The sequence below is a fragment of the Contarinia nasturtii genome, unplaced genomic scaffold (genome assembly GCF_009176525.2).
Source record: "Contarinia nasturtii isolate CC-2019 unplaced genomic scaffold, AAFC_CNas_1.1 Cnas_scaffold_220, whole genome shotgun sequence".
Classification (NCBI taxonomy): Eukaryota; Metazoa; Arthropoda; class Insecta; order Diptera; family Cecidomyiidae; genus Contarinia; species Contarinia nasturtii.
In genome coordinates this window covers 3861634-3874974 of record NW_022197577.1, presented here as the reverse complement: position 1 = coordinate 3874974, position 13341 = coordinate 3861634, and the positions used below count along the sequence as shown (strand labels likewise).

At 33.0% G+C, this 13341-nt stretch overlaps 1 protein-coding gene across 2 annotated transcripts; it reads left to right on the top strand.

The window, feature by feature from the left end:
- Positions 1 to 8406: 8406 nt before the first annotated feature.
- LOC116337141 lies at positions 8407 to 11430 on the top strand. Of its 2 annotated transcripts, XM_031761489.1 has the most exons (4): positions 8407 to 8527; positions 8671 to 10025; positions 10104 to 10929; positions 10990 to 11430. In XM_031761489.1, exons 2-4 carry the CDS (start codon positions 8697 to 8699, stop codon positions 11064 to 11066), a joined length of 2232 nt encoding a protein of 743 aa, XP_031617349.1. In that variant the 5' UTR covers positions 8407 to 8527; positions 8671 to 8696; the 3' UTR covers positions 11067 to 11430. The 2 variants fall into 2 exon arrangements, with proteins under 2 accessions (XP_031617349.1, XP_031617348.1); XM_031761488.1 differs by having other exon boundaries at positions 10104 to 11430.
- The last annotated feature ends 1911 nt before the right edge of the window (positions 11431 to 13341 follow it).

Sequence of the window (13341 nt, the reverse complement as noted above, 5' to 3'; positions counted from 1 at the left end):
ACAACCAATCGGAATGAAGTTATCAAGCTCCACAGTTTTATTGATTCGTTGCCACGCATTCGATGAAATGATTTTCGACGGGCGTAGAATAACTAATTTAAATTTTTACCACATCCAAATCGGGAACATTTTTTTTTATAAAAACTTACACTTTTTATACCATTTATGGGCAAAAGATGTCTGCCGCTGCTTCTGCTGGCTAATGATGGCACCGACCATATTCTCTTTGATTTAAATTACGATGCGAAGAACAAAATTACGAGCGAAAAAAGAGACACATCTCATCTCCTAGACTTTATAGCAAATGGAATATTCCATGGACTTCTTTAAAATAATAAACACGTTTTTTCTATTAAAAAATGTTCATAAGAGACAATTTGCTATTTAAAAAAATGGTTTAAACTGTACATAGAGTCACACTTTAACAGATAAACTGAAACAGGTAATGAAATAATTACTTTCATAATTACTTTATATCAGGATCGAAACAGTGCATTCCATTCACTGTTCACAATTAGCGTGAATCAGATCGAGAGATTTTTGTTTTTACTGTAAATGAATCGGTTGATTTCGTGAACAAAAATGCAATTTGGAATTTAAGGGACACATGACAAAAATCGAATGCATGAAAATATTTTGGGCTGAAAAAATCAGCGCACCAACAACAATAATCATCAACTCCAAGCCAAAATATTTAGAACCGCAGCATTTTCATTGCTGTGTGTTTTCGAGTGAATTTTTAGTTATGGTCGCAAAATATTTGCTCACTTTTGTCTGTTCCTCTTGAAATGAGAATTTGTTTCGTGAGATCCGAAAATGAAGACAACGAACGAACCGAAAAAAAGTCATTCAAACGTACAAACGAAATCATATTATATTTTATGTTTTTACAAAATATTTTTGAAAACATTAACAAAAGATACGAACACGATGGATTTTTCGATCAGAAGCAGCAGAAGCAGTACAAAAACTGAAATGACAACAACAAATTCCAACTTAATTTTGATATAATTCAATTTGAAGCTGAAGATGCAATGTGGCAGCCGCAGTGATGGTGATTTCGTTGACAACGACACACACACGCGCGCACGCACACCGTCTCTCTCTCATGAAAAAAACGTGATCAACATCGAATGTTAAGGTTGCCGTGTTTGTACACAACACGCCATCCCAAAACAAGTTAATTTTTGCAGGCATTTTCAATTTGCAATATAAATATTTATGCTTTATGGTATTATCTCTTCTTCGTCATCATCGTCGTCGTTGTCGTCGATCGTCTGATTCTATTCAATTTACTGTTGCATGTGTTCAGATTTGCAGCACTTTTTTCCCTTTCCGCTTGATCATCTCATCGGCTTTCGTGTTTATTATGTTGTCGATTGCATTCGTCGCGTTGAAATGTTTGAGCGCGAAGAACAGGCAGCCAGCGATTGTTGTCAATCGTGGCGCAGCGCTAATTTTTTATGATGTCTTTCTAAATGATTGTACAATGTACATAGTTTTTGGATGTTTTTTTTCTCTGTTTCATCTCATTTCTTTCCATTCGCATTTCGATGCTGAATTTGATCGAATTTGAACGCGCGGGCGCTGGCGTTTTTTTCTCTCTTCTTCGCTTCGTTGAGACCGATTTCATCAAATTGAATTGCACAAATATTTTCACATTTTCGCTTTTCGACGCATTTTATGGCAGAATGGTTTCGTTACGAATTCTCTCAATTTTGTTGGTGAAAATCAAATGAAATGATTTTATTTTAACCTGCACACCAAATGAAACTTCAATTTAAATGCTCGATTAACGAAATCGATTTCGTTTTTCTCTGTGTCGATTATGACGATTGATACAGAATGTCTTAAATTCGGTCAATTTCCCAAACAAATTTCGAACGTAGTTTCCACTTTAATTAAGTTTTGTATGAAATTAGGGCGCGCGACAATGCCAAATTGGATAAGATGTCACTCGGAATATCTAAGCAGCAAGCGCACAACCGAAGCAAATGAACACGATTTTTTTGGCAAATTTCATTTCTTATCGTTTTAAAGATCAATTCGTTTGTTTGGTTATTTACTTTTTTTTGTCATTTTATTGCTTTTCAATTTTACCTTGAAAAAGAGTTCTCATATCACGAAAGGAAACCGATTTCAAAAAGCATTGATTATGTTGTAAAGCGATCGAATTGAAAGAGAGAAAAAAGAACGTCACTTGATTCTAGTTTCAACTTCATTTACATAATTTAATTGATCGACAGGCTGGAAACCGAAATCCAATTGGTTTCTCAGCGGTTTCACAGGCAATAAAGACGTTGCGATCATGGTTTCATTTACGGTTGACGAAGACACCTGACAAAACATGCACACATATATACATATGAAACTTCTTTTTTTAATCCTCATTTATTACGTGCCATTCGTGTATTACGCACAACAAAATTCCACATATAATTTGCGGTTATTACCACAAATACTTTTTTTCCATGACGTCTCTAATGAGATCAATTTGGAATTGGCAAGTGCGGATTAAAGTGCGACGTGTTCGATTCTTTCATCAATTTTGAACGATCTCTGAAAATGCAAATAAAAATTTGAAAACATAAAACTCGACAGAATTTGACAAGCGCTATCATTTAAATCCAACTACGTTTACTCAGTTAATACATCCTTGAAACAGTGTCAGTTCACATTCAAATGAACTGTTGTCGAAAATGATGTGTACTTTATTATTTTGCTATTAACTTGAACAGAGTTTATTGCTGTTTATTGTAATGAGAGATTAGAAGAAAGAGAGATGTGGTACATTCCAATGAACATTGATTTGAAACTCTATTCTATCTCTCCGCCGTTGTTTAACTTCGCTAAATGAGCGGCAATACATTATGTGGCCATTAAATTTGATAAAGTGATGGAGCTCGTTATAAATGTTCAAAATCATTTAAAATTGTGTTGATTTTGTTTCCGTGGCTCTACAATTGCAATTAAACTAAGCCTATCAGCTAAATTCGTTGTAATTGAAGCAAGCGAATGCGTTTGTCTGCGTTAAAAGCTCTCATTTATTATGCTGTGGTTGTTGCGTTTTATACTTGGGCTGGACTCCGCCCTTTTTCTTTCTTTAATTTGTTTACGAACCGATGAGTTTACGAAAATATTTTACCAACGGCTTTTTCATCAATTTCGAATAAGTTGCTTTTATTTCATAAAAATTGATTTATTTATTATGTTTTCGTTGAAATATGTGCTCATTTTCTATTCGAAGTATTTTTCAAGAGATCCAATTGTACCTATTTGCACGTTCGAATTTACATAATTTAATTTAGTTTTTTTTATGTTTTACTAACAAATCAGTCTGTGATCAGACGGTGAATAAATAAAATAAACATTCGGTAACCATTTTGTTTTACACATGTTTGCACAAACATCTGTGCTCGAACAATTTCATTGAATAAAAATATTAAATTTTATTTTAAATGCCCCAGAATTAATTGATTAATTAGAATTTAAATTGTTTATAAAGTGGTATCTGGGAATCAACATAATTAAACTTTTTTTACTTTTGCACAGATCATTTGTTGGCATGCATTGCATTAGATAAACATCCAAAGCATCTTGAAGGAATCTAGAAAAAAACGAAACGTTTCATTTCTTGGTTTTATTCGTCCAACTGAGGCGAGCGATTGTAATGTACAATCTCGTAAAAACATAATGATTTTAGCGCGGTCTGCTTGCACTTCATTTAAAGCAATGTATTGGGTTTCGAACATGCAGATGTGCTGCCACCTGGTATCTCAAAGTTAAGCTGCTATAATGCACATGCTTCTAGCAATGTCTTTACATACGGTTGAATTTATAAATACCAGAGAGCAGCACAACTGCAGTGCTCAAAGTGCGATTGCCCTTCGGATTTTAGTTGTTAATGGAATAAACTAATTTTATATGTGTACAAAAAAAAATATTTAGCTTTGGTTTTGAATTATTCACGTCCAAAATTAAGCGTTTGATTAGATTTAAAAATGGCAAGCGATCAACTTCAATTCATTTAGAGCTAAAGTGCGTTCATCATGACTAATGATAAATAAATATTGCAAACCGATTGTGTTTTCAACACTTCATTGTAATGGTCCAAATGAAAAGTTGAGAAAATGAGGTGACTTCTTATATTATGCCAATTTGAATGAGAAGATATTCAGCATATTTTACATGCACTTTGACTACCACTGCTAATACCTTGTACTTTTAGTTACAAATACATTGAAATAAGCATATTTAAGAGAGAATGGGTTCTTTATATCGCAAAAAAATATATAATTTGTAAGTAAATACAAGCCTTTGCTTGAGAAACACATTTTTAGTCAAAAATTGCGAATTGACCGTAAAGAGAAACATAAATTGTATTGGCGCATTGAATGATATATTGATTTTAAATTTCAAAATCAAATAAAGGACTGAATAAAAGCGAAAAAGAAGAATGCATCGACTGCATATATATAGTTGATGCAGATTCAAAATGCAATCTGGTTGATATCGGCGAATAACGACGCGCAATTTATGATTCAAAAATAAACACAATTTAATTTATTATGCCTTTTTTATGGGTTTCTCATTCGCTGAGATCACCACTCTTCGAACATATTCACTTTTTCATTGATAATTCTTTTTTGTGTGTTGATACAAATTCGATTGAGGAACAAAAAAGTTTGTATACGAAGTAGAACGATACAAATGCACAGAAGATGGAAACGCATCGATGGAAAACTCTATGCGCAACGTTATTGAGCGCCAATGCAATGCGCGATGTATGTAAATAAAAACAAAAAAAACGAACATATTTAATTAATATGATGTTCAATGATCATATTTTTAAGTGCCGAGAGAAAAGGCAAGGGAAATGTTGCAGTTGAATATGCGCCTGTAAGAAAACATCCCAATATTTATTCAGCACTTTAATTTATGCGTATAACTATAAACGAATGCTTATTTTTTTTTTCAAAAAAAGCACTTGAATAAATTTGATTTTATGCAAAAAGAAGTATTTTCCATTTGCAATGAAAGAAAAGATGCAAAAAAAAAATGTCTGAATGCAAAGCGTCGGCCAGAATTTAAATCATTTTTCCATAAATCATTTCGTAAAACCGATTATTCAATTATACTCAGTGCCACGTACGCATAAATAAGTGAATTTATACAATTGGCACTCACATCGTGTGCGCTTTCTGCTGGCACATTGCATGTACGTGCACATACATGCGCCTTTTTTTCCCGCGCCAATTGTGGGCCGAACAAAACAACGAAGTGAGCCAAAATCGAAACGTAAACACACAATAATTTTTATTGTTGAAAAATGCGAGCAATTTATCTCATTTCAGAGTACGCAATGTAAATTAGATGAAGTTGAAAAGAAAGGAAAAAAAACACACAGTATCATAGAAAATTGATTGACTAAATTACGCCGTTATTATCATTTATCTTGAGAGGAAAGAAAGAAAAATAAAGAGAGAGATACAAATGGCATTACACAGCAAAATTGTAGGAACAAATGAATGTTAAAACAGAACGAAAAAGCATACACAAAACGAATCATTGCCAACGATTAGATGAATTAGGCCAACCAATTTCATTTAAATTTATTACACTTCAACCATCATCAGCCAATTTATAAACATTTTTTTTTATTTCACCGCGTTGGTCTCTTCGCAAATATAACCGCGACACGGCGCGAATGAAAAATAATTAAAATTCGGTACTTATCCTCTGTTCGTTCGTTTTTCACGCGAATCGCTTCAAGTTAGTTTTTACTTTGCAAATGCCATGATGGCTGCACTCGCTTCAGCTGTTTAAATAAAAATGCAGAAATATAAGTAAAATTGACATGAAACAAATTATAGCCATTACGGCCATGGTAACTAGCCGGTATGTAAATATACCAAAAAAATTTGATTTGGATGAGACCTCTATACGAATCTTTTTCCATTTCCTCAGTCGGATTATGGAAAATAATAAATCCCATAAAGTTTTATTACTATTTACTTTGTTTCGTTGTTATTTCAACGTGGCCATGCCAATGTTGCGAGCCAAACGCCGAAGGAACAAAAAAGAACACGCCAAAGCAATCGTTTTCATTTTCATAAATCTCGATAAATCGATAAATGCAACGCAAATATCTTTGGGCGATCTTTTTGTTTTAAAAATTTAAAGAAATGAAATGATTGCGTTGGCTTAAATCGGCAAACATTCTATTTATTCGTTGAATGTTGGTAAAAAAAACAAGTGAATTGTGAAAAAGTGCATACTACTTTTTTATTAATTTTTCGAATTAATATAAAGTTTAACAAGAAATTCTAAGGCCAAACAATGGCCCATTAAATAAAATATCCTAATTGTTTCTTTTTCTCTCATATGACACAAGTACGATTTTCCGCAAAATCATCAATCATTGCAACAGAACATAATACGATTATATTTAGTACGGCCCAACATTCGCGCGCTGATTCTGACAAGCAGAAAAACGGATTGAATATATGCTATGGGAGGCACAAAGAAAAACAAGTATTTTAACAAGCAAATGAAAAAGTCCAGCTAAGAAAAGATTTCATAGGAATTTCTACTGTTCCGTGTGTTTTGTCGATCTTCGAATACTTTATTTGATTTGACTGATCTTAAATTGCTTTCCATATTGCTAGATCCCATAATCCTTCATTTAAAGGAGAAAAAAAGAGTTCACAGCACCAAATTGCAAATGAATTTGACGCCATTGTAATGCCACACCGAGATGTTCAGAGCTAAAGAGTAAGTGATTTAAGCGCCTCTTTTCCACAGCAATTGCATCCATTATTTTATACATGATTAACAACAGAACATTACGACAGCTCAGCAGCACCACTCAAATGCAGGTAATATTTTATGGCTCGCGGTTACAATTAAATTGATTGATGTTTTGTAAGGTTGTGTGAAGTAAAACGAGTTCAAAAATCAAACAACGAAACCAAGAGCAACATGATTTATATACATAAGCTTTTTTGCTGTTGCTTCTGAATATGTTCAGAATTCGAACATATTTTTGGAGTCAATTGAAAAAAGAATTGAAGACCTATCCTCTTCGTGATTTTTTGCTATTACTAATTTCATTACGTGATTTGTAAAAAAGGAATACGTTTTTAGCCTGTAAAGTTAAATTAATACAAAATTGATTATAATCAAACAACTATGTAACGTTTTTAGGACATTTTAACGTTAAAAAATGTAACGCTTTAACCCATTTTTGTGGCAATTTTCGTGTCAAATGGAAGGTAGAATATAGGCATAATGTGAACCACTTTTTCGGCTTTTTCGTGTTGCGATACACAACAACATCTTCTGTGTGTTTCGATTGTTTCTCTTTTTGTTATTATATTCTAAGAAACTGTAGCGGCAATACAATGTAAACAAATGTAAATAACATAAACTCGTTGAGTTCATAATATCGTATTCATACGATTGATTTTAAGCAAATGAAATTTGAAAAACAAACCGGAAAAAAAAGAGGATGAAAATACAAATCTTACTCTCTTCTCTCTGTGTGTGTTTCGATTGTGCATGAATAAAAAAAAAACATTGCGTAGGAATTTCAAGTGACTGTGAAATACATTTATAAATGTACCTTTTTTTAGATTTGTTTGATTTGATTTTAGTTTCAGAAACATTTTTTTATTTTTTTTATTTTTTTTATTTCATAATTCAAATTCGAATTTCGAATTCGAAACATGTTTGAATGTGTACGACATTTGACAGTTGGTAGCTGTGTGTATTGGTGTGTATCATATCGAAGCCGATTTTTCTGATTACATTCAAAATGTGCTTCGTAAACATTGCATCGTATCAATTAATTTCTTTGAACTAAATAGGGATTTTTTCGCATCAAAATATTTTGAAGTTATTGTTAAGAATAAGGTAAGTAATTATGGTTAAGTTGCCATTGTGTTGAAAAAAAAAAACAAAATTCAGTGATTAATAAATGGAATTCTTGTACATGAGATTCATTTTTTGTTTATCGTCATTTTAGCAACGGTTTAGTGTGTTTGGAACGTAGCTGTAGAAGTCACTCGATGTCAAATGGAAAGATTCACAGTCCGTTTTGTGACAGTCTTTGTTTTCATTTCAAAATAAAAAAAAAACATTTTCATCGTTTTAATCAGGACACAGCGTTATATAGTATAAGAAGTTATTCATTTGAATTGTGATATGAGTGTGTTCTCATTTTTTGTTTGTAACAAATTGTGCTTTGCTTGTAAAAGGAATTCTTGAGAATTATGTGTGAGTGTTTATATTAGAGTATGAAACAATTTGTTTGTCGTCATTTTTGGCTAACATTTGTTCCAATGATTTTGTTTGTTCGATGTTAAACGGATAAATTCACTGTTGGTTTTGAGATTGTCTCTGTTGTTATTTCAAAATAAGAAAGCATTCATAAAATTGACGGTGAATATTCCAACAAAATTTTCATCTGCGGAATATTGGAAAACATTTCATCATTTGAATCAGAATACAGAGTGACATCGTTGAGGTAAGAAGTGATTAATTTGAATTGTGATATAAGTGATTGTCATTTAAATTGTGATCTCATTTTATTCGTAATCTATGCTTTTTTTGTTGCATTTTTTTTTTCTAAATTTGTGTCTATTTTTTATTTTCGAATAATTTGATCAGTTTTTTGAGAATGAACAGAAAAAGACATGGATGACGACGAGCTCGATGATAATCAACCAGAAGAAAGCAAATACGTTGTAATAAAATGTGGACTTCAAACAATCCTGCGACAACAACATGAACGGATTGAAAGAGTTGGAGAAGTTGTGACCAAAATGCTATTCGAGCGCAGTGTTCAAATGACAGAAGTGGCAGCATTGGCATCACTTTCTATTCTTTTTATTTTGAATGAAGCACTTGATAATGACGATCGTGCATTTTTTTTGAAACCACATCCAAGCCTGTTCATTGCCGATTGTTTCAGAGCGGTATTAAACCAACACGTTAACAATATCAATAGTCAATATCGGATATTGCCCGAGTTTCGTTTCATGGTAGAAAGAAACAGTGAAGAACAGTTCCGATGGCCAGATGATGAAAAGTTGGGAAATGGTTTGAGATATTTTTATAAACAATATATCACAAACATTCAAACCAATACCAACACATGGTGTGAAAAACGACTTGAGAATTTTTTTCGAATGCGTTGTTGGTATCGCAATCGATTCCACAATGGCTCAAGATTTGATAACATCGACATCAGAAATGCCAAAGAGTTTTCATATCGATTTAAGAATTTAACAAATGGTAATAATGTGGATCCACAACGCGTTGAAAAATTCAATATTTTAATGAGAGATTTGACTGAAATTGGATGGTCGGGAACAGTGAGTATGAAATTTTTCGCAAAATATCGTTGGTTTGAATCACTGTGGTTGTTCGGTCAAATGCAACGGCAAATAGAAGTGTATCACAGTCATGCCGAACAATGGTATACCATTCATGAAATGTTTCGCAACAATCCGAACTTTCAAGAGCCAACAATCAATCGACCACCAAAAATAAGCAGTTTTGCTCTTATACCATTATGCGACTACCATTTGAAAAACGTGCGATTGGACATTAAGGACTTGTATTATAAAATTGTAAACGAGCTTGATTTGGTGCCTTCTTTTCTCAATACGCAGACCAACCGGATGAATAAGAGAAATTTAAAGTACTACACCCAAACTGATCGATCAGGTCTATGGAATATGTTGTTCGATGTCGGTAAAATAAATAAATTGGGCAAATCGAAACCATTCCATCATCAGATTTTGACCGATAGTGTTTCAATATCCATAATGTACAAGAAACCACAGCGACAACAACGACCACAGCGACAACAACGACCACAGCAAACAACCCAAGCGAATCGGGGGCCGGAAAAACTCATTGGCAAGAAATACATCATTGGAATCGATCCGAATGAAAAATCGTGGTTAACTGTAGTGCGTCGCAACATTCAAAAAACACCTGATGAGCCGGCTGTTGAGGTAAGATATTTTGAAATGTAATTTGAAATGGTTTTGAATAGAAACTCATAGTTTTTTGTATCATTTTGCATTTTGAAGGAAAACATTATAATACCAAACCAGCGTTTTCATTGGGAAACTCAGCAGAAAAAACGAGACAAAGAAGCGAAAAAGTTGGCTGGATGGTTTGATATCGAAGAGAAGGAACATCTCAAAACATACCCATATCGTCCACCATCACCACGTAATTCAACATGGAAATCATACATTGAATATCGCATTAAAATGTTACGAAAAGGAATGGCAGCTTATGCGACGCGTGAATATGCACGACTGGATTTAGACCATCACATTCGCTCGACCAGAGTAAATGATCAAATCGCCGTGCGTGTGACAAACAACAAACCGTCGTTGGTTCAATTTGGTGCTTGGGCGATGAAACCCGATCGACCGTTTGGAATAAAAAAGCGTAAAAGATGTCCGGGATCGCGTAAGTTTCGTGTGAGCATTAAGAAACTTGGACATTCAGAAGTTGAAATGCAAGATGAATGGGGAACATCACAAACATGCGCGAATTGTCAGGAACGTTTTCCAAGGCACACAAAAGATGATCGATTTAAAGTGTGCTACGATTGTAGAGCGAAAAAGATTGATGGCCTGCCAGATTCAGTCGCTGGACTGCCAGATATCATTGTGTCAACGGTCAACAGACGTGTTTTGAGAAGAAAACGTGCAATTATTAAGCGACAAATTATCGATGGCAATCGTGAGGCTGTGAACGAAAAAATTCGGACTGGGCGTTTAATGTCAAAGGTTAAAGTTACCTACAAAAATTGGCCATTAAATGTTGATGATGATGATGTTGTTCCACAAACAGTTACTTGGCACCGAGATATTGTTGCAGCAAAATGCATTATGCTCAAAGGTATGAATCAATTGGAAACAGAATATTCATTATTTAATGTATTTGCTTTAAATTACATAGGACTTTGCCGGATCTTTGATGTACCATTGCCAGTTTCATTGTTAAGACCGCCGGACTACAACAACAATGTCAACTAACAAACATCATCAATTAATCATACATTCAAAAAATTACATAAAATAAAATATTTTAACTATTATAGTTAGCTTAGCTAGACATGAACAGACTATATAAAGTCTTGTGGTCTAGTTGTACAATAGTACAACATTGTACGGAGGGGGAGTGCCCGTAGGTGAGTAAAGTTTTTAATTTAAAAAAAGTATTTTATACCCAGTTCAACTGATATTAATGGTTGTCTTTCCCTTTTTCCATGTTTTCACACCTGAATGTTCCACCATGCCAAACCTATGGAAATGACTGAAACTACACACGAATCTAACCCCGAAAACGACCGTCAATATGTGCTTCATAATGGATGCATTTGCCCTATCAATTGTTTGCTGGGTAGGATCAGATTTATTTTGATAAATGTAAAAGATCTCAAAAATGGTAAATCTAATTCGTTGTTGGTTGATTTTATATTGAATCTACCAAAATTGAATTAAATATACAGCATTTTTTCTCTCTGTGTAATGTCACTTCTATTCACACTCTCCAAGCCAAAGGACATCTCAATTCTATTGAATTCAACCAGTTGTCTAAGACATAAAGAAAGTGGGACACATAAAAAGAAGTCACATCAGAATCATGAATAAGTTTATATTATTGTTCAAAGCAAACCTTCAAAGAATTTTATCTTAAAACTGGTACAGCACCAATAAATTATGAATTCAAATGCGAATGCGAACAGGACATTTTTTAAACAAGATTCATTCATTTTTTGTGTATTTTAATTTCATTTTTAGTATTATTTAAAGCATTTTTAAAAAAAGTCGAGTTTTTTGCTTTTTGAAACATATCCGAAAATACAGTTAAATCCGGTTAAATCAATCAAGGCGGTCTTAATTATAAAAACTGTAAACTCTTCAAAATTGGTCACATGGAATATTTTTGCTAATTGAACATTTCTTAAAACAGGGATGCCTGTCTAAACTCTTACCGAAACGAGTATATTATACGATTTTGTTAAAGTTAAAAATTCCCATTGGGCGGTTGAAAGTTTCAACTTGAAACACTAAATCAATACCTTTCTTCATATTGTTTTCAAATAAAACTTAAAGCATAGCAGCCACCGTGAAGTAACGCTTAAGCGCATTAAATATTATTTTATAGTTGTGAGTCCAACACCGATAATTATCACTAACGAAACAGTATGCATTATGTTCATTCAATTCCTCGTCGACAACACCTTTTTCCACCTTTGCACCGCAGTGCTCGTTTTCAATCATTAATAATATAATATGCCACGCTTATGTGAATGCTTTCAGGCATTATACTGAATACGAGAAACCTCGTTCTCATGGTAAAAATTTAAAGATGCGTATTTCGTTTAGCAACATTAAAATTTCATTCAGTTTCTATTACTTACAATCAATTTAATTACCATTTGTGGCAATCACGTCATTATCGGTTGATGATCGCTGGATTATAAATTATGACAAGGTATTTAATTGATCGTAATAGAGCTTACTAAGCGACTGCATCCCAATAATAATCACTGAAACTTTGTGTAAATTAATTATATTTCATAGATGTTCATTTTTTGTGCTTGAAGTCGTAATTAAATTTCAGCTTTGAAATCCAATTAAATGGACGTTTCGTTTTTTTCCTCCACGATGACGTCCAAATCATTACCATTGACATCAAAATCATTCTACCTTGATTGTTATTAGTATCGTCTAATGAAGTTCCTTTTCAACAAACTCAAAGTATGGAAAATCAATAGTGTCAATTGAAATTTATTTGGAAAATTGTATTATATTTGTCTATGCCATAAAAATTCTTTTTATAAATGATGTTATGTGTTTGAATGGTCTTTAATAAAGAAAAAAATACAATTCGGAATATTTTATAAGCCTCGCACAATGATTCGAATACAAAAAACAAAATAAGTACAAAACGTTTTTTTATGATCACTGCAGAAGATTCGCAATATAATTACACATTTTTTGATTTGTACTAAAAAGAGCTTTTTGTTTAAAATTTATAATTATTAACTTATGCGCGAGATGAACATGTATAAACTGTTCAAAACATCCTTCGATTAATCGAATTTTTCAATTGAATTGTGGTTGAACAAACGAACACAAAATCTTTATAAGATTATGGTTGTTATGATTATGAGTGAACAAATGACGTCGTGCAATTCTGTTTACCATTTCGTTTGATTTTGCATTTTACACAGTCTTATGACGGCAAACATGAAATACCGTAAAAGTATTAAAAATGACAATAAAAATATTAAATCCATAC

Coding starts and splice junctions, on each gene's coding strand:
- LOC116337141 (XM_031761488.1), top strand. CDS start 8,697: ATGGATGACGACGAGCTCGATGATAATCAACCAGAAGAAAGCAAATAC. Junction 10,026..10,103: donor CTGATGAGCCGGCTGTTGAG/GTAAGATATTTT, acceptor TGCATTTTGAAG/GAAAACATTATAATACCAAA.